The sequence below is a fragment of the Macaca thibetana genome, chromosome 4, assembly GCF_024542745.1.
Source record: "Macaca thibetana thibetana isolate TM-01 chromosome 4, ASM2454274v1, whole genome shotgun sequence".
In the NCBI taxonomy this organism is placed as follows: domain Eukaryota; kingdom Metazoa; phylum Chordata; class Mammalia; order Primates; family Cercopithecidae; genus Macaca; species Macaca thibetana.
In genome coordinates this window covers 128,053,972-128,076,088 of record NC_065581.1, presented here as the reverse complement: position 1 = coordinate 128,076,088, position 22,117 = coordinate 128,053,972, and the positions used below count along the sequence as shown (strand labels likewise).

The following is a 22,117-nucleotide window of genomic DNA, read 5'->3' as shown; positions in this document are numbered from 1 at the left end:
AGGTACTTCATTCACATTTGATGGGAGTACACATTGGTATAATTATTTTGGAGGGCAGTAAATATTACCTCTTCCTTGGCTATTTCAATTATTTTCATATTTTTGCTTTTCCCATTCTAATGTATGCATTGTTTATATAAAGTCTTTTTTTTTTTTTGGTAATTTTCCCAGAAAAGAGATCAAAGTCCGTTGAAGGATATTTACTTTCGTGGAATGTGATATGTACGGGGATATCAGTTTGAAAAGCAATTTACAAGACATTACCCCAAAATAAGTGACTGTATCAGTTTCACTGCAAACCACACCACTACTTTTTTCACTAATAGTATCTCATTTGTAATTTGCATTTTTAAGTGAAGAGAAATATCTTTCCAGAAACCAAAGAAATATGATTTGCTACTCATGTAAATGGTATTTCCATTTTTTTGGTGGATTAATTCACAGACTCATATTAATTTCTGAATATTTCTATCCTCTTAGTAATTCCAATAAATCCTTGTGTAACATATATATTAACTCTTGGCTTGCCTCTCACTGGGGATTCTTTCCACACCATGTAATTCTCAAGGTTCCTTCATCCATTTCCATGGCTCTGCCCACCACCTTTATGCTAGACTCTTCAATTCACGTGCTCTACAGCGAAGTCTTTTCTTCTCAAACCACTTAGAACAGTGTAATGCACACTGGGTGTTAAACACTGAAATATAGACCTATAAGGACCATCTAAAAATATTAATTTTAGGGTTGTTTTAAATATTAAATATGAACGATTAGCAAATAATTCTATAGCATTAATGCATGGAAATAAGCAGTGGATATAAAAATATTCTGCTTAACTATGAAAGACTGCCGAAGTGCTTAAATAAATGAATATAAAAACGAGTTTTAAAACTCTTTATTTAAAAATCTCTAACTGTAATGTTTCATAAAAAATATATACATGTTTCTATTTACATATTCCATTAATTCTATTAGTTTGAATTAGATTTTAAGTCCAATTTTGAAAAGCTTGCAGAATTTCTTCTGAAATTAACCACTTAAAATTACTGTATGCATAAAACTTACAAAAACATATGCTATATCAAGGCAGAGAAAAGAAAAAAAGTGAAGTGGCTACAAAGGTCCCTGGGGCATCACCTGCTCACCTAGGAATAAGGAGTACTGGATACTGTTCCTTGTTACTGCTAACCTATCTGGATGTAAAGGGTCATAAATTACTTTTTTTTGTTTAAAAAAAAAAACAGTCTTTGTAGTTTTCAGGCCAAAATTGAAAATGCCACACATCCTCTTTACACTTTTATCTAAACTAAGTCACTCCCTTTGGTTGATACCAGCTAAGATACAATTTCTGAGATCATAATCTTTTCATGAAATTAAAGCAGAAAACTGTCCAGGAAAATGAGACTTCAGAGTTGGTGCATCTTAGCTGATCTCATGAAAATTCTTTGGAACCTTCTGTTGGTCTGTAACCAATCAAGGACTCTTTACGGCCATCATCCACAAGTAGATCCACCAGCACATGCGGTTTATCATAACCAAAGGAGGTGGGGGCTTTTATTACTGTTATGAGCTCTTGTCCTTCTGTTTTTATTTCACCTTTATTATTTGGGGGAAATTCTGAATCAGATGAGTTATGTGATTCCAGACAGCTGGAATCAGTATCAAAACCATTTCTGGAGTGATCACTATCAGAACAATTTCTGGAGTGATAGGAGTTTAAAGCGACGCTGCAGGGTTCAGACTGGTTACTACTTAAAGGTGAAGAACTCTCTCTCTCTATTGGAGTCAGATGGCTGCCCGGGGCCACGTCAGGAATGTTTTCTTCAGTAGTCACCACTTCTGTTATACTAGAAAGTTCTTCTGTATGCTCTACTTTTCCTGGATTGTCTTCGGTATGCATGCCTGGAACTGTTGCTGGAGACAACGGTTCTTCACAGACCACCTCCTTTTCTAAGGAACATGGCTGGTATGATGTGATGAGTGATACATATTTTGATTCAGGTTTTGTCTCTAAAGTAGCACTTCTTACCACAGAGATCTATGGGGAGAAAAATTGATTAAAGATAAAATATTGTTAAGCTTAAGTGCCTACCCTCAAAAAAACAAATGTCTAAAGTAATAGACCACCAAATGGCACATTTAGGATAACGGGTGAATCAGATGGCTGCCTTTTCTTTTTAATGAAAGGTACCATAGTAAGATTAAAAACAAAGTTTTAGCATTTTTAAAAAGCCATCAGATATCTTTTTTTATTATTATTATACTGTAAGTTCTAGGGTACATGTGCACAAGGATATCTTACTAATATACGTTGCTTTTTGAAACGTTACTGTGATGGTTAATAGTGAGTGTCAACTTGATTGGACTGAAGGATACAAAGTATTGATCCTGGGTGTGTCTGTGAGGGTGTTGCCAAAGGAGATTAACATTTGAGTCAGTGGGCTGGGAAAAGCAGACCCTCTGTTAATCCGAGTGGGCGCAATCTAATCAGTTGCCAGCATGGTTAGAATATAAGCAGGCAGAAAAATGTGAAAAGAGAGATTGGTTTAGCCTCCCAGCCCACATTTTTCTCCCGTGTTGGATGCTTCCTGCCCTTGAACATTGGACTCTGAGTTCTTCAGATTTGGAGCTTGGACTGGCTCTCCTTGCTTCTCAGCCTGCAGACGGCCTATTGTGGGACCTTTGATCGTGTGAGTTAATACTAAATAAACTCCCCTTTATATATATATCTTGATACTTATATATATATTCCATTAATTCTGTCCCTCTAGAGAATCCAGATACAATTATCTTCCACATGTATGCATATTATGTCTGCAAAGTGAGCACATCTACTTAATATTCTCATTACTTGCCTTCATCATTGTAATTTTTAGTGGCTCATATTATTTCTTTATACTGATAAATAATTTATCTAATAGATGTGGAAATGTTTCCAATTTTTACTAGCTATACAACATGTTAAATATCCCGCACATCTTTTTATTTATGAAATTATTTCCTTATAATACATTTTTTAAGAGTGGAGTGACTATATTGAAGAAATGGCATGTTTATGGCACTATTACACCGAATACCCACTGTGTGCTTTTCTTCTTACCAGGGCTAGATTACTTTTAACCAGCATTTACCCATTATCCTACTACTACTGGATATCCCGGTTTCTTTTTCCTTCTCTAGTGTAAAATGGCATACTGCAAGGTTGCTTTGTGCTTAATTACTAGTAAAAAATAAAGTATTACAATTCATTTGTGAGTTGACTACTAATTGAGAGTTCTTATCTACTGTACTTAAAGGTAGTTTTTTTAATAGCAAATTTTAATGTGCCCTTTGAGCATCACAGATATTATTCCTGTCATATTTGATTCAAATAGATACTATTCTGTTACCTTTAAATGTTCTTTTCATCAAAGGCTTTGAAATGCTGGACATTGAAATCGTCAAACTCCTATGTTAGTCTCATTTTTGGCCAACTTTCCTTTTATACTCCAACAATAATGAAGTGTTTCCATATTAGCAGATCTTTCAAAGTCATGCTTTCTTGGCTCTGCACCTCGGCACATTCTGTCCCCTAGTGCCTACACTCCTGTGTGTCTCTCAAGACTGCTCAGGCATTGCCTCTGGAAAAGCCATGACTAACCCCATCCCAAAGCTGGACAAAGTCCTCACAGGCTCAGGTATAAACCTTTGAACCTATCACACTGTATATATCCAATGTATACTTATCTTTTCTTTCCACTAGACTTTAAGATCTTTAACAGAATTGTCTGTGTTTTTGCCCTGAGAATTAAAACAAAACAAAACAAAACAAAACGTGCTGCATAGCAAAAGACACAGTATGTCATTTTGGATGTGTGGTAGACTGACTGATGGCAGGTGACATGCTGTTGAATATCATTCCACTTTAAAAACATAATTTAAGAAACTATCAAAAATGGTTCAAGTTAACCTTTTAGTGTGTACAAAAAAAATTAAATACATTACCAAGGACTTGGGTAATATTATGCTTTTTTCCTTCAATGGATTAATCTTCTTAATATAAAAACAGATCAATACCAGGCTAAGTACTAGAAAGAGTAGTAAAGCAGCAACAACTGGAATCCAAAGAGAACCTTAAAAAAGGCAGAAATTGCAAATTACAATTAAGATGGAATACTGCTATTGTCTATCAAAAAGTCTTAGTGCCATTCTTGAATAGATTTACACATTAGTGAATATGGCCAGAGTTTTAAAGAACACTGAAGGAAGCAGAAGTTAGGAACTCTGAGTAAAAAATTAGGTATCTGTCTTGGATAGCAATATGATTCCTCCCAGCTCTGCAATTCTAGAACTTTCTGGGACTATTCTGCTATGACATAATATAGTTAAAATAGCTTTTCCACAATAATTTCCTTACAGCCCTACATACAGTATATTTCCAGGGTTATGCACTTCTTTCAGTTAAAAATGCAAAAGAAGAATTTAAAAAATATCTCTCCTTAGAAATAAATTCTGGCAGCTGGGCACGGTGGCTCATGCCTGTAATCCCAGCACTTTGGGAGGCTGAGGCAGGCGGATCATGAGATCATGAGATCAAGAGATTGAGACCATCCTGGCCAACATGGTGAAACCCCATCTCTACTAAAAATACAAAAATTAGCTGGGTGTGGTGGCGTGCGCCTGTACTCCCAGCTATGCGGGAGGCTGAGGCAGGAGAATCACTTGAACCCAGGAGGTGGAGGTAACAGTGAGCTGAGATTGTGCCACTGGACTCCAGCCTGGTGACAGAGCGAGACTCCATTTCAAGAAAAACAAAAACAAAAACAAAACAAAAAAAAAAAAAAAAGAAAGAAAGAAATTCTGGCAGTGTTTATAGCTCTTAAAATGATTTAGCCCCCACTCCTCAGAATTTTCTGTTACATTTATTTATTTCATGACTGCAAATACTTATAAAGCTTCACAGATGTACATGCACACAGGAATGTTGCACAGGAATAAAGTCCCCTTAATTACAAACCAGACATAAATAATATAAAATAGGAAAGATCTGTGTCCAAGCACAGACATCTAGAATCACCATTGTGTGTTTTGCTCTAATGCTGCTTTTTATTTCTGCAGCACAGTCTTCAGTATTTTTTTTTTCATAGTTCTCTCTTCCAATTAACAGCACTGTAACATACTGTGGCAATGTCTGGCTTCCTTTAGGGCATTTTGTTACCTAGAATTTTCTAACTATGGAAGTTACTAGTTAATGAATGCTTCTATTACGCTTATCACAGGATGTGAAAAAAGTTAAATCATTACAAAAGTAAAAAATAACTACAAAACCACTCCCGTTAGTGTTGTTAGAAGTCCCATGGGCTGAGCAAGTGCTGGCTGCAAGGCATTGAGGCAAGCAGGCAGGGGCTGCTGCTCAGGAGCCACAGCGATGCTACCGTGTGGCCATATTATCAGTGCAGTTTATAATTCAGGCTAAAAACAAATCTGGGGCATTTGCAGTATTTCAAATTTTGAGCATTAAGAAGGGTTTTATTTTTCAAATAGCATAATGAAAATTAGCATAAAATGTACTGCACTGCTTTAAGTCACCTATTTGAAACCTTCATATAATGGCTGGAAGTTATTATTATTGAATTTTAGGTGTTTGTTCTGACTCTTCAGCCTATATTTCCATTCTTCGAAAATATACTTTTATCATAAAATTTTAGTAAATTTTTAAACCTATGAAATATATTCTAAAAAAATCCTAAGAAAAAATGTATATATATCTATATATATACACACATATATATATACACACCCATACACACAAAGATAATCATCAAAGCATGAGTTGTCATAGTGAAAACTCCTATACTCTTAAAAGTCCAAAAACAATAAAACATTAAATACATAATTTATATAGTGAAATATTCTACAGACATTAATGAAGTATCTGAAATAAAATGGAAAAATATTTATAATATATGCTTAAAGCAATAAACAAAATCATATATACTATACAATATGATCATGTCTATGTAGAAAAACTAAAGAAAATATCAAACTGTGAGTAATGGGGTACTTTTGCATGGTAAAACTACAGATCATTTTATTTTCTTCTGGCTTTTCATATTTTATAAATTATCTATAATGAACACTTACATTTCATAACTACAAAGAAAAGTCCAAACTTCTTTAAGATACCTGACACCTGAGAGTAACAGTTCTAAAGTTCAAGTTCTAACATATATATCTCTACCTCCCAACCCCCCATATTAAAAGATGAAATAAAATTAATTATTGTAAAATGCCATAAAAATGATCCATTATTTATTATTTAAACCCATCTATAAAGTTTTCTGGATATTAACCACAAGTCTTTGTCCAGTCCACATCATACAGTTGTAATCAATGAGCGTTCCTGCTCTTCAGTCTTTAAATTACAATCCCCATAGAGAACATTTTAGTGGATTCATAACATCTTGCTATGGTGAAGTAACAAACTGACTTATAATTCATAATCCTGAAATGCAAACATTTGTGCAGTTTTATGTAACTTACTATATTTTTTTTCTTTCCTGGGTCAAGGGGCCATCACATGGCTTTCCAAATTGGTTGTTCTGTATCTTTTAATGTGTGAGAAACTGCTTTATTTTTAATTTTGAACTTTTCTAAGGAATGGAACTAATGGAACTGAATATTGTTAAAACAGATCTTTTGAAACTGCAAATGAGTTTGCTTTCCTCACATGATCCTGTTTTAGTTACTGCTCCCTCTATATTTAGAAAAAAAATGGCAAGAATTTACCTTTTATGCTGCTATTGAAAATGGTAATACAAACTTCTTTTGACTTTTCAGTTGTAACACCCCATACATGTAAGACTCCTTCTGCTGAAACACAGTACTGAGAATTCAGTGAGGACACTGGAATCACTAACTGGCACTGAATCTCGTCACAATCATCTTCCTTCTGCGTCAGTATTTTATACTGGATCTAGATGGAAAAAGAAAACAGTGAAAATGCACAGCTTCTTTTAATCTGCATTAAAAAAAAAATCACCATACTAGTCCTGGTCAAACAACTGAAGAAAACATATGTGACTGATTTGAACCTGTCTAAAAATAGCTTTGATATCAATAAGTCAATTTGTTACTTCAACATAGCACGATACTATGCATCTGTTATATTCCTTATAAAGACGGTTAATTTAAAAACTCAAATTGCAGGAATGTTTATTGTTAGTTGTTAAACTAACAAATGTTCATTTGTCCTACTCATTTGTCCAGAAACTTAGCTGGTGAGAAACAGAAGTATTAATATTACTTTACATCACTGCCAATGAGGAAGAAAATCCTCATTTTACCAGTGGAACAATGGAGGTGTACTGGGAAAAATCCTAGATTAGAGCTGTTCTGCTAAGTGAAGCAAATAAAAACGTAAATGTATTCATGTAGTCAGTGTTAGTGACTAACTCCGTATCATTTTTGCTTTAATAGCATTCACATATTTTTTTCTTATCAAAATCTATGATCTGTGAGTCTTGCTTGAATATTTATAAGCATTGTATTTTCATTACATTACAGAAAGAAACAACTTTTGCTAGCTACACAAGAATTTCCATTATGAAAAATGTGAAATAGAAACACATACCTCACTTCCGTTCATTCTCACATACACATTGTACACCTTAATGTAACAGGTAGTTTCTGGATCATAATCGACTTCCTGCTCTTCTCCATTTACAAAAACTGAAGGGTGAAATACGTCAATGATGATTTGCTTCTCCTCCTTTCTGATATCCAGTTTAGGTGGTCCAATTTTTCCTGGGGAAGGAGGAGGAGAAAGTATAATAAGTACTTGGAACTTCATGGTACTTTCATAAAATTACCAGAATCTGTCAATCAGCCTATTCTTTTTTTGTTCTGGTTGTTCTAAAGCAGGACCACATTTAAACCACTCCACAAATATCTAGAAGATAGTCTCAGTGTCCTTTATAAACAAATGTTTCATAAATCTTAGGAAATAAGTACTCTTACCTAATCTAAATGCCTCTTTAGCAGTTTAATTTCATTTCTAGTTATAAACAAAAATAGTTATAAACTTTGGTTTAAAAAAGACTTCACATAATATAAACTCTATTAAGTAATTTTTCCTTTATCTTTGCTTCTGTGGATTAAGAAGCCTGGTTTCTAAGAAACGCTTCAGAAATGGCATTAGTTACCTTCCCTCACCAAAACTTTTTACTGTGAAAGATGACAACTTACTCCATAAATGTTTATTAGGTCTTTGATGTTTGAGACTTTGTTGGTGAACCATTTATCTAGTCTTCACATATTACTGTGTACCACTGTGTGCCAGGCAGGTCTGTTTTTAACGCATTACTGTATCCTCAGGGCCCGGTATACTTTCCGGCACATAGTAGGCCCTTGATAAATCTATATGGAAAAAAATCTAACATGCAGATGGTGTGGTAATCAGATGACAAAAGTGTGGACTCTGGGGAAGAAAAGTATTTAAAGGGCAAGGAGAGGAACAGCCTGTAGAAGAGACCAAAGAGGCACAATCTGAAAGGCAGGAGCAGAGCAAGGAAGTGAGGCTAGAAGGAAAGGGACCCAGGGGCTAGAAGACCAGGGAGGAGTCAAGTGACTAAAGGTGTCTTTCACCCAGGAGTGAGGGTCTGAGAGCTAAGGCAGGATGTCATAGTTCGAAAACAGGAACTGGCACTAAAGATTCAGGAGTTTGAGGTGACAGCAAACATCAGGTACACTATGGGAGTGGGATGCTGGAAGAGTGAAGACCTGAAAATCACCGTGGCTGAAGAGAATAAGGAACTCTGCAAATTTTAAATGTATTAAGGTGGTATTCAAGCTCCCCGGGCATTAAGAATAGAGTTAGCTGCCAAAGTCCTTAGTGAATATAACTTACAAATGAATGACAAAAGATGGGAAGGGCAAGGGTGGTGCAGGGGACCGCTGGGCAGCACAGACCCATAATTGTATGAAGTGGAAATGTCATAGCATAGAAGCAGCAAAGTGATGGCCACCTGTTAGCCCTATTTTGTGGGGCTTGAAAGAAGGGGAGGAGGATACAGGTAGAGTATCCCTTATCCGAAATGCTTGAGACCAGTAATGTTTTTGGTTTCTGAGTTTTTGTTTTCTGGATTCTGGAATATTTGCATTATACTTACCAGGTGAACATTCCAAATCTGAACATCCAAAATGCTCCAATGAGTATTTCCTTTGAGTGCCATGCTGGTGCTCAAAAAATTTCAGATTTTGGAGCATTCTGGTTTCCAGACTTGGGATGCTCAACCTGTACTCTCTAAATACCTCCAAGTGCTTCTTAAGCACTGTGATAATTTTCAGCAACTGCTAATAAAAGCAAATATATAGAAGACATGTATATTTTCCAATGTAAAATTTACATGTGTACACATTCTACTCACCATCTCGGCACACAGCAAATTCTTTTGACTTTGCATAGGCAGATTCTTTTTGTCCAACCCTGGCTTTAACTCTGACCCAAAGAGAATTTGATGGATCACCAACGTGATCAGAAATATTACAATAATGATGAGAAATACTGATGCAGGCATCAATCCATTCTGCATTCTTAACACTAAAAAGAATTAAGAAATGTGAAGATAACTTTTACTGTTATTAAATAAACTCAAACCATTTCTGTCTGTGCTTTGCTTTTTATTCACAGCACAAAGCAGTAGAAAGAGCAGAGTAAGAATAGGATGGAGACGCTAAAGAAAGTAGGAAGCCCTTACTCTTTAGTTAGAAGAACTACAAACTCCGTTACAGTAAAGAGGCTCAATTCAAAATGTAAGACATATGCAAGCGACATTCCACATTCAATTTTTTAAAAATCTGCTTTTTTAAACAACTCTAAATTCCATTAATATACATGTTAATTATAGGACTAAGCACATTACAAAAACTAACAGTTGTCAAAAAAGTGTTTTGAAATTTATATTGTTCTACTAAAAACTACATACACTATAGGAAGACAACATACTAACTACAAGACGGAGTCTCGCTCTGTCGCCCAGGCTGGAGTGCAGTGGTGTGATCTCGGCTCCCTGCAAGCTCCGCCTCCCGGGTTTACGCCATTCTCCTGCCTCAGCCTCTCAAGTAGCTGGGACTACAGGCGCCCGCCACCATGCCCGGCTAATTTTTTGTATTTTTCAGTAGAGACGGGGTTTCACTGTAACTATTAGCTTTATTTGTCATGCTAATCTCAGTTTAGTGATACTTCTCTACTTCAATACTGATAAGGAAGAGGAAATAAGAGGCAAGAATATCTGGCAAAGAATTTACATCTTTAGCACTTTTGGACATCTACAAGCAGTTCAGGATGTTTTGCCACGTGGGAAGGATGATGAAAGCAGAACACAGTTGCGGAATTTGCAAGGACCTAAACAAAAATGGATAAATCAAAGAGTGACACTCACCCATAGTTCTTTACCTCTACGGTAAAAACAGGGTCCTGTGGCATGTTCTGGTACTCCCAATATACGATGGTGTTCATGTTATAGGACTCAATTGTAACATTAGTTGGTATAGGCACTGTAAGAGAATAAAAAAGTAAAATGGACAGTTGTAAGAAACTAACATTAATATTGGAAAACCTTATTGTAAGATGCCACATTAGTCAGATACGTATATTTGAAGAAAAGCAGAATTCACCAGGATACCAAAATTATTTAAATTAAGAGTAGATATCTAGAAGTTAATTTTATTGAAAAATCTATAAAGAATTCTGATTCATTTTAAATTATGGAAACATTGCAATATAAAGGAAACACAAATACATCATGAAGCAATAAATTCTCATAATATGATAGAAGTTTTATAATCAAATGCACTGACTACTGTAATAATCATCCTCATTTCATCACTAGACTTTTCAATATTTGATACTGCAGATTGTATTCAACATTGATATGGTTTGGCTGTGTCCCCATCCAAATCTGAACTTGAACTGTATCTCTCGGAATTCCCATATGTTGTGGGAGGGACCCAGGGGGAGGTAATTGAATCACAGGGGCTGGTCTTTCCCATGCTAGTCTCTTGATAGTGAATAAGTCTCAAGAGATCTGATGGGTTTATCAGGGGTTTCTGCTTTTGCTTCTTCCTTATTTTTCTCTTGCTGCCACCATGTAAGAAGTGCCTTTCGCCCTTGCCATGATTCTGAGGCCCCCCAGCCATGTGGAATTGTAAGTCCAATTAAACATCTTTTTCTTCCCAGCCTTGGGTATGTCTTTATCAGCAGCATGAAAACAAACTAATACAAATGTCTACAGAGGAACTGGCTACACTAAGGATGGCCTCTAAAATACCACCAACCTCTCAACTCTACACATAATACTATTATGCCTTCAACACTTTTTCTGTAGTACAGGAATAGATACCTAAAGATTGAATAATGGAGCCACACATTCATTTCATAAACATTCTGCTCTCTGGGGTGTGCAGGGCTTTTTACAAAACATACCCAACATTTCTTCTTGCCTTCACTCTTTTAAACCTTTCAGAAAACATCTGTTGATAAGACTTGAAAGAGTCATGCAAGAGGACAGACAGAAGTCATTTTAACATCTAATCAGACACTACCAAAATCTAGTCATTAAAAATAGTCACAGGCCAGGTGCGGTGGCCCACGTCTATAATCCCAGCAGTTTGGGAGTCTGAGGTGGGAGGATCTGTTGAGCTCAGGAGTTGGAGACCCCATCTCCACAAACAATTAAAAAATAAGCCAGGTAAAGAGGCCTGTGCCTGTAGTTTCAGCTACTTGGGAGGCTGAGGAAGATCGCTTGAGCCCAGGAGGTCAAGGTTGCAGTGAGCTGTGACTGTGCCACTGCACTCAGTTCTCTTAAAAAAGACCAAAAAAACAAAAAAAAAGGTAGTCATTTTTCCCCACTGTTCAGTGTAAAAGGTTGTTATCCAACACCCCTTGGAAAACTGAACACATACACTTCTCCTTTCTCCCTTCACTTCTTTATAAACATGAATGTATACAGTTAGCAATGTGACCCCAAATTTATGGTTATTCAATCTCACCTAGCTGGAACATTCTTTTAAACATGATTTACTTAAATGAATGGCAATGTGGACAGGAACAGTGGCTTCCAAACATAACTTAAAATCATCCTCAAAAATTGAGAGAGGGACAGAAGTTTCTATTTTTTCAAAGTGCCTTGGATGATAATGATGATTATTTATATCAAGCAGACTGCTTAAATAAGAAAAATACTCCCTGGGTCAAACATTAATAAACTTGGGTTCTTTCTTGGCCACACTGCTAAATACTTCAGATTTCCTGATCTTTCAAGTAAGGTGTTACTTTCATATCCCTAAGATATTTGCTTACTGATGAAGGGAAAATCTATATTTTCCCCGAAACAAAAATTCTAATATTCAAGACCAAACTGGTATATTGCCTTAATTTACAGTTATTTAACATACATATTATATTTTCAAAGCAGAACATGGATCAAGAGTTATTTAGGTAAATAATTGGCACTAATGAACCATTAAATGCTATCACCATTATTATTTTCTTTTTCTGATTATTTTTTCCTTTATTGCAGTGGTTCTCTGTGGGAAGTGATTTTGTTGCCCAGGAGACAGGCAATCAATGTCGGTAGACATTTTTGGCTCTCACAACCTGGAGAAGAAATGCGGGGGGTAGGTACTGCTGGCATCTAGAGGGCAGAGACCAAGGGTGCTGCTAAATATCCTAAAATGCACTGAACAGCCTCCACAACAAAAAATAATATAGCCCAAAATGCCAGTAGTGCCAAGGTTGAGAAACCCTGCTTTATGTTTACAATTTAAGTGTTCTTCTTTAAAAAAAAAAAAATTATGAGGAAAAACTAACTTAAAAAAGGAATGCTTTACAGTAAACCAGTATATTTCATGGCTCCCCTCAAACAAATGAATAGATTTGGTTATTGCCAAAATATCTAACTTCTATATTATTTACCAAAATGGTGTAATAATTTGGGCCAAAAGGTTGAGATGATAAAGCTGGGAGGGTCTGAAGATTCAAATACTTCATACTACTAACTTGACCTTTTTGTGGCCAGTGACCAGACACCTAGTTTTTCTCCTTCTGCTTCCAGAAGCGCTGCTGAAGGCTGTTGGTACCTGCCATCTCTGGTTCTCTAAGCAACTTCCTTGTAGGTGATTCCAACAGCACTGCTCTCGCCAGAGTAGCCTTGGCTCTTTGTTTTTTGTAGAGTTCCCATGGCTATTCATAGCAGGGTATACTGAGGCTTCCTTAAGAGCATCTTTTTTCTATCACATGCTTGCATCTCAACCTCCTGAAACAACTCAAATACTTCATAATCCATATTTTAGGTAGTAATAAGTCACTCCTCTTCACCTGGGTTCAATCAACATTAATATCAAATAATAATCACACATATAAACACACTTTTTCAACCAGAAAAGAGAGGTACTTGATGCTAAGGAAACTCATACTAAATATGAGCCTTCCTTCAGAGGCCATTTCTTCATTTTGGCATTTTTTGCCTCTTGAGAGGCTGAGAATTTTCAGACCAGGTGGTCCTGGTTTCTTTTTAACAGTTCTTCCCATGATTGAGCAGGCTCACCTGTTACCATAAGACCCAAGAAAAAAACCAGGTGGCACTTTCAGCACTTTGCTTAGAAACCTCCTGAGCTAGATCACACAACTCCTCAGACATTCTCTACTTTTGGTGTCACTGAAAGCTACAGTGTCACTCAGCTTTCTGCCACTACATAGCAAGGATCGCCATTCCTCTGGTTTCCAAGACTGGAAATCCTTCCCTTCCTTTTAAGCCCCATGCCTCCACTTTTTTTTTTTTTTTTTTTTGAGATGGAGTCTCACTCTGTTGTCCAGGTTGGAGTGCAATCTCTGCTCACTACAACCTCCACCTTCTGGGTTCAAGTGATTCTCCTGCCTCAGCCTCCTGAGTAGCTGAGATTACAGGTGTGCACCACCACACCCGGCTAATTTTTGTATTTTTAGTAGAGATGGGGTTTCACCATGTTGGTCAGGCTGGTCTCAAACTCCTGACCTGGTGAACTGCCCACCTGGGACTCCCAAAGTGCTGATATTACAGGTGTGAGTCACTGGGCCCCGCCTAAGGCCTTCTTTTTAATTATTCCCAATAGGAATGGCTTTATAACGGTATCTACTCAACCTGAAATTCCTGTATGTGTCAATCTGCATACCAGAATATCACAAAAAGTGCATTTGTACTTAGGAAGGGGCTATTGAATCACACAATGGAAAACTACAAACAGGAGGAGGCTTGTGCAGCATTAGATTAGTTTTTAATGGGAACCAAAGTATGTTTCCTATAATTTAAGTAAAAGCCTGATATGGTTAGACTAGGACAAGGACTTAAATCATAGCTTTCAAAGCAAGACAGACAGGTGGTAGGAAGAAAAGATTTTAATGATTTATAGAAAAAGAAATTACTACTAGGTTAAAAGAAAAACGTACACCCAAAAGATGTAACCTGTGGTTTTTAATGCTACCAGAGGAGAAACTACGTGGTTATGAGACATCTGCCTTTGTTTTGCCAAATATTACTTTTTGTCAAATATTATTTGCCAAAATAACATGACAGACATAAGCAGTTTTCTTAAGCTTCAGAATTTTGTAATGTGAGGTTTAAATTGTTATATATTCAGATTAAATTAATTAAGGCTTACAATAAACTTCTAATATATTTATACTATGTAAATAAAAATATATGCAGAAATAGCAAAAGAGTATTATTATCTCTGGGGCTTAAGAAAAGATCTTACCAGAGTGATTTCATGAAATAAGATCATCTTACAGATTTTCTCATCTCTTGAAAATGCCAAGATAGATAGTTTTGTGTAGCTCATGTTGCTTTTGGAAACGGGCTCAGAATTATTTAATGTATTACATCTGCATACTATCCGGAGTAAACTTTAGGTATTTTAAGATCTAATTCCCAGAACTCCTGTACAACTCACAGCTAAGAATTTAAGAAAACCAAACACAGGAGAGAAGAATTTGTTTTTCCTAACACTTTAATTACAATGCAGAAAAAAAGGAGGGCCCTGGTTAAAGCCAACTGTTTCCTCAGACAGCTGATAAGCCAGAAGAGACAGGATATGAAAAAAGAGAGACAAAATAAAGGAGCAGTGAAGATCAGCAGGTGATATAGAGCAGTGCTACCGACGGGACAATAAGAATGTCACAAAGGACCAAAACACAGCAGTCGTGATAGCTCTGCAATAAATGTTGGTGAATGTAGGGTGGATGGCAAACTCCAGATACCTGCAGTATAGTCTGAGGACACTGGCCATTTCCTCCGCATACATGGGTGACAGGAACCAGGGCTGCTACCTGTGCTCCGTCCTGTAACCACCAAAAGCATCTGTGTCTCTTCAAAACACGACAGCCCGAGGAGTTCATCACCCATCTTAACACACTAGTGTCAAAAGACTGTATAAAAGTTATGTACACCTATGGTGGAACGGGGCTATGGACTCTACAGAAATCATCCGACAACCTGCTCACCAACCTCTTTCATGGAAGAGCACACTGAGAAGCATAAGGAAGTGAGGATGAAGTAAACTGTTGTTCTGGATTTTAAGTCATCTGACACTACAACTCAAAAACAAATGTTTCAAATTAAAGCATCTGGATCTTTTCTGAAAGAACAACCCTCAGAAAAGATCGAACACCTTCTCCATGTTAAAGATACAGGGACAGGAATGGGGACTGTCACAAAGGTTTCATCTGCATGGCAAACAGAACCAGCATAAGAAATCCACACCGAATAAATGAAAAGTACCAAATCAAGGCCTTTGTATTTTTGTCAGAATATATTTGATTACAATCTACCTCCTGAATGGCTTCCGGTGCTGATAAAATGACTATTTTTCTGAATGCTTTCCAACTTTCACCTTAGCAAGGAGCCGCATCCCCCAGGTTTAAGCTGAGTAGGACATTTTGGGAATTCTTGCATGTGATGTTTCAGGTGTTCACTGAAATCTTCTAATTGAAATTTTTCTTTTTAAAGAGCCAGGCATAACACATAGTGGCCTGCAGTGAACTTGTAAGTAACTAACCTCCCCTATATTTTTCCCTCACACCACCACCAAGTTGGGGCTTATCCAATAAATATCTGCTCAGCCACTTTTCTGACTTGAAATCCAGGACTTTATTCTTACTCCTATTTATCCAATTTAATCTAGTTGGGTTTGGCCTAGCATTAGTTATGACTGGACCAGACCCATCTAGTCCCTGAGAGAAGTCATTTCTCAATACTACTTGTCTTTTGGACTAACTCATTCTGAATTGAGAAATAGTTTAAGAAATGAAAAAACAATGCAGGCTTTTCCAGTCTACTAAAAAAAAAAACTATTTTTGTCTGCTGGAAGAGATGGAAGAATGAGTTAGATGCTGAGCCTATTTTAAGTTTCTCATACTGATCTGGTCAAGTTTGTCTTTTTAAAAGCCAACGCAATTTCTCACATAAGACTAAGGGAATTTAATGTTTAAAGATATAGTTGTTAAAATAATAACGTACATTATTGAATAATCCCTAAAATATTAAGTATTTACTACAAGACACAAAATGTGCTCACCTTTTTAATGCATTACCTCAGATATTCATCACATCCATCCTGTGAGGGAGACAATGGTATCATACATATTTTACCAACGAGAAAACAAAGCCTTAGAGAAGTTACGTAACGACTTGACAATATGCAAAGTTTTGTTGGTTTTAATTAAGAAAAATGCTTCCAACATCTTTGTGATCGTTTAATAAAATAAGGGGTAAATAACCTCCATATTTAAACTGGAATTGGAGAAGACTATTTTCTGGTGACTTCACAAGCATCTGTTTCAAGTAATGTTTCCTGATTTTATTACATTATCACAATTATGGCCACTGCAAAAGTCGAACAATGTATTAAAATGAGTAATTTCTTAAAAATGCCCGAGACTTAAACAGATACCTAGTATTCTGATTACTATGCATTAGGATAATCTAAAATAAAGATACCCCTTTAGTAAGAAAATTACAAGTAAATTCCTTTCTGTTAGGAATTCACTTCATTCTGGTTCAAACCTCATTCTGATTCTTTGTTCACTCAAAATTGAACCATTAATTACTCATCTAGTTTGTAAAACAACTGCACTATTGGTATGCTGCCAAACTTTGTAGGACAGCTGTTTAAAACTAGTACTTTTCTTTAGGTTTTCACACACACACACACACACACACACACACACAGATGAGACAGAGTCTTGCTCTGTTGCCCAAGCTGGAGTGCAGCGGTGCAATCATGGCTCACCGCAGCCTCCACCTCCTGGGCTCAAGTGATCCTCCTACCTCAGCCTCCCCAGTAGCTAGGACTACAGGCACATGCCACCACACAGGGTTAATTTTTGTATTTTTTTGTATAGATGGGGTTTTGTCATGTTGCCCAGGCTGGTCTTGAATTTCGGGGCTCAAGTGATCCTTCTGCCAATGTGCTGGGATTACAGGCATGAGGCACTGCTCCCAGCCTAGGTTTTCTTTTATATAGAACCAAAATGTGGTCCTTTCAAAGTCTGTATGAATCATGAATCAGAATAAAGTGAAGAAGAAAATTTAATACCCTATTCAATAAATATAATTAAAATGTATTATCCTGTGTATTTTGAATCTCGGAAATAACTATAGAATCCAAAGAAATAGTGAAAAATTTAAACAGTACTCAAGGCTTTATCCTAAAGTCAGATAATTAGTAGGAAGCATAGCTGATAAACTGTGCAAGGTCAGTGAAGAGCCTTGAGGTTGGTGTAAAGTCCAGCCTAGCTCTTCAGCTATTACTCAGAGTGGGACACCCATCTGGATGAAGAAAGCCAGTGGCACACCCTGATTCACTTAAAAATATATATACTACTTTTATGTGTAAAAGTGTATGAAGAGTGAAATACTACTGATTAAGTGGCACATACCGATTTCATTTTCACTTAAGAAGTATTAATGAAAAGCCCATGAATGTAACACAATACATTCCTAAACACTTGGATTTCCTGGAGACTGACTATATCACTATATTCTCTTGTCTGCTTCCCTGTTCTTACCAGGCCCTCTCATCTAAGATGAACTTTTATAGAGTCAAGCCCAGCAACAGTAAGAATAAGGCTGGGAAGCTAAGCAAGAGCCAGAGCATTGTGGGTTTCTTCCTACTTTGGAGATTTTGTGTTTTAAATTAACTTTAAAAGAACAGGGAACACAACAAAATCTAGAAAAAATGCACTGAAAAATCTAGAGAAATGTGTTAGAAATGCACTTTAAAAGGAGGGCTCACTAAAACGAATGAAAAGCAGGGCCGGGGTGCCTGTCTCTGCTAGAAGAGTCAGGAAAGGCTTCACAAAGGTGACCCCAGTTTTAGAACCAGAGGTACAGAGACAAATTCTAAAGTTTCTGCAGAATATGGAAGGCTGAAGTTGATCTTCCCACGGGAGGCAGACAGAAAATCCTCCTCCCAGGGCAGGCTACAAGGACGTGCAATTGTGCACTCTTAAGGGTTACATGCTTAGGAGCGCTCCGTACTCAGAAGGAAGGGCCTGGCACTTGCTTTTATGCTATGCCTGAGCTAGCATTATCCTCTTTCTCTGCTGCCATCCAGTCAGAGGGCTACTAACTCTTCCTTCTAAATGTTCTTCTAACTGTCCTCTTCTCCACTTAAAACTACTTCTCATTGACTCCAACTTAAGCAGCAGCCTCCTAATGGGCCTTGTGTTTACCCTCAAACTACTTTGTAAGATGACTGGTCTTTCTAAATGGCATGTCTGATTCTGCATTAAATCATTTCCCTTTGTAATTGATAATCCAATGATGTCAGCATTAGTAAATAATGACTGACTTCAGCAAGGCATAGTGGGTGTATTATTTTGTTGGCTCAACACCTGTTTCAGGCACGCCATTCCGCTTCTTCTGGTAACCCAACCCCACCCTTTATGAGAATGTCCTTCCCATGCAAGCTGGCACCTGAACCTAGCTGGGCAAATCAGAGCCTTTCCCTGGGATTTTGTTAGGATGGCGGAGGCTGCAAGATGTCAAAACCCAGAAGCTGTCAGAATCCATGATTCCTGCCAAGTGTGGAAAGCTGTCAATGCCAACAGTCAGAAATAAGAAATGGAGAGTCCTAGCAGTTTGGGTTCCTGGTTCTAGCTTCTTGAGACCCACCTGGCATCTCTAATTTTCTGTTTAACTCTGGTTTTTCTGAGACAATAAATTCCTCTTTTTGCTTAAGTTAATAAAGCTGGGTTTCTTGCTGGTACACAATATGGCAATTCATTATTTGGTTCGTACTTCTCCACCTAACCTATCTCCCCTTGTAAGCTCTCACACACAGTTTATAATAAAACGCTTAATATTCCACGAATTCAACATGCCATCACACCTCTGCACCTCAGTCTCTGCACCTCTGGTTCCAACACTGGGGTCACCTTTGTTAAGTCTTTGCTGACTTCCCTAAGAGAGACAAGCACCCCAGCTTGCTTTCCTTTAGTCTGTGCCTAAGTGCAAGCTCTTCCGGCAAAGTACTGCAACTGCCCTTGTGGATGACTGACTTGAGCCCGGCAGAGCAGTTAAGAACTTGGACTCTGGAGCCAAACTGAGCAGCTCCCCACTGAGTGGCTATGACTTCTCTGCCAGTTGGGCAGGCCTCTCCGCAACTCAATTTCTCATTCATAGAGAGATAAATAACGCCTACTCTAGAAGACTGTTGTGAACACAGAACCAAAACGTGGACCTTTCAAAGTCCGTATGAATCATAAATCATAATATAATAAAAAAGAAAACTGAATTGAAAAGGTTTACTGATTTCTCTGGAGCTCGTAATCACAATTACTCTGCACTCAGAAAAGCCATCCTCAACATTTGTTTCCTAGGAAATGTCAATAAGCAGGTGGAAATAAAATGCTCCGAAGAACAAACCCAGACGAAGAGACCTATTGCCAAATCTGCAAGTGAGTGCCGGCAATCCACCACTTCCAGACTGAGAGTGGCCACTTCTCAGCTGCCACTCACTCCTCAGCTGGCGACAGAATGCATACTCTCCTACTCTAAGCACTCTGAGTCTCCCCCGTAAGAAGTATTTAAGCCACGAACTGAGACCACGATGTCACATGCTGATCAGGACATTCACAGTCATGCGTCACTTAACGATGGAGATCTGTTCTGAGAAATGGAGAAATGTCCCCTTAGGCAATTTCTTCGGGCAGTAGCGCACTGACACAACCCCAGATGACACAGCCTACTGCTCTAGGGCATGAACCTGTACAGCCTGTCACTGCACCGAACACTGCAGGCAACCGTAGCACACTAGTGAGTATCTGCGTATCTAACCATAAAAAAAGTACAGTAAGAAAACGATATTATAATTTTATGAAATCACGCTGGTCCACATTGACCGGCAACGTCCTTCTGCAGCGCACAATCATATTTAAAAGTGGATTACAAGAGTCAGAAAAACAAGCGGCGTGATTTGTTGTGGTGGCAACCAGGGAACTGACGAGTGCAAACCACTGGGCCCCAGTGTCGCGACCCAACCTCGCCTCCCCGTCGCCCGCTCAGGGCCCGACGCAGGGGTCCCGAGAAAGGGCGACCGCGGAGAAGCGGGGCGGGGCTTCTCGGCTGGGGCGGATCCCGCCCTCCCTCTCGTCCCCACCCGGCCGCAGCCCTGCCGCGAGCGACGGTACCTGAGGACGGCCCCAGATCCGCGGTGCCCATCTCAGCCCTGCTCACACTCTGCATGACAAGGGGCAGAAGAAAGAGGAGAGCCATGCTGCTACCGACGGACGCCGGCTCCAACCCACAGCTACTGCGGACCGGGCCCGGCGCGGCCCTACAGCCTCCGCCTTGCGTCACTTCCGTCACCGAGGTCTGTGTCGGCTGCGGCAGGAGGCTGGACCAGGGCGTGGGCGGAGCCAAGTCCGGGAAGCCGCAGGAGGCGGACTCAGGAGGCGGACTCAGGCGCCACACCCCGCCGTGAGCAGGGCGCCCTGCGGTCGGGACCTGGGTTTCTCGGTGTGGGAGGAACTTGAGTGCAAAGGTTAAGGTCTTTCAGCCTGGCACCTCATTCTGCAATTCTTCCAGTTTTTTTCAGTATCCTGGGGTTGCGAAAGTTTGCATTAGGCCACAGCCGAGCCACAATCCTTGTTTTACTAACTCTTAGACTTCACATGGGTGTCTTGGAGCCTGACATTTTTAGAAAAGAAAGAGACTTCAAAAGCCATTTCCAGTCCCTGCTTTTTCATTTGGGGAACCTAAGACTTAGCTAGTGAAGTGGTTTGTGCAGGTTCCTACAGCCCAAATCAAATCGGCTTGGCCAAGAACTACTTTGTTCTTGGAGAAAAAAACTATTTGCATTACCTTCTCAGCAATTCAGTGTCAAATCAGTTTATTAGGCAGCCTCTCATGAAGAGGTCTGCTCTCTTACCTCTCTGGGTTTGTCTGTTATTTTGCATCTCTCCCATTCCACTGCAGTCACGTTGCTAAATCATTCAGCGCTTGTGCTCAAACATGCATATGTCTAATGATCTCACGGGCTTCAATTCTGAGTATCATGACCTTTTGTAAAAATTTTAAATTGCGACACACCCTCTCCTCCTTACTTCCCCTCTACTGTTTCTTCATGGCACTTTTCACCTTGCTGTACACTATAATGTACACCTTGATATTTGTTTTCTCCTGAAATGTAAGCTCCGTAGAGCTGACATCTTTACTTGGCACTCAATATTTGTTGAGTGAAAGAGTGCATGATTACTAGTGTTAAGGAACATTTTTAAAGACGGAAAATCCTTAAGGGATTATCAGCCTGATCATTTTACTTGTATTAATAAATCCCTTAGCTCAGTACTTCTCAAACATCAACGTACATGTGAACCTTCTGTGGATCTTGATAAAATGCAGATTTGGATTCAGTAGTTCCAATTCAGGTTCCAAATCTCTCAAGAGATTTTGTATTTCGGACAAAATACACCGGGGATGCCAGTGCCCCTTTCGATAGGACCACATTTTGAATCAGAAGAATTTAGCTCAATCTAGACTAAGTTTAGGGAGAATATTTTCTTTGATGTGTTTCTGATGTCCACTATATGAAAGACGAC

General features: G+C 38.4%; 1 protein-coding gene across 3 annotated transcripts; it reads right to left on the bottom strand.

Moving 5' to 3' along the window:
* Positions 1-880: 880 nt before the first annotated feature.
* On the bottom strand, positions 881-20,905 carry IFNGR1 (interferon gamma receptor 1). 3 transcript variants are annotated; one of them, XM_050786284.1, is made up of 7 exons: positions 20,708-20,905; positions 10,422-10,536; positions 9,408-9,580; positions 7,613-7,785; positions 6,769-6,955; positions 3,985-4,112; positions 881-2,038 (listed from the first exon to the last, which is right to left on the bottom strand). In XM_050786284.1, exons 1-7 carry the CDS (start codon positions 20,790-20,792, stop codon positions 1,433-1,435), a joined length of 1,467 nt encoding a protein of 488 aa, XP_050642241.1. In that variant the 5' UTR covers positions 20,793-20,905; the 3' UTR covers positions 881-1,432. The 3 variants fall into 3 exon arrangements, with proteins under 3 accessions (XP_050642241.1, XP_050642243.1, XP_050642242.1); XM_050786286.1 differs by lacking the exon at positions 20,708-20,905 and adding an exon at positions 16,793-17,888; XM_050786285.1 differs by lacking the exon at positions 20,708-20,905 and adding an exon at positions 16,591-17,874.
* Positions 20,906-22,117: the final 1,212 nt, after the last annotated feature.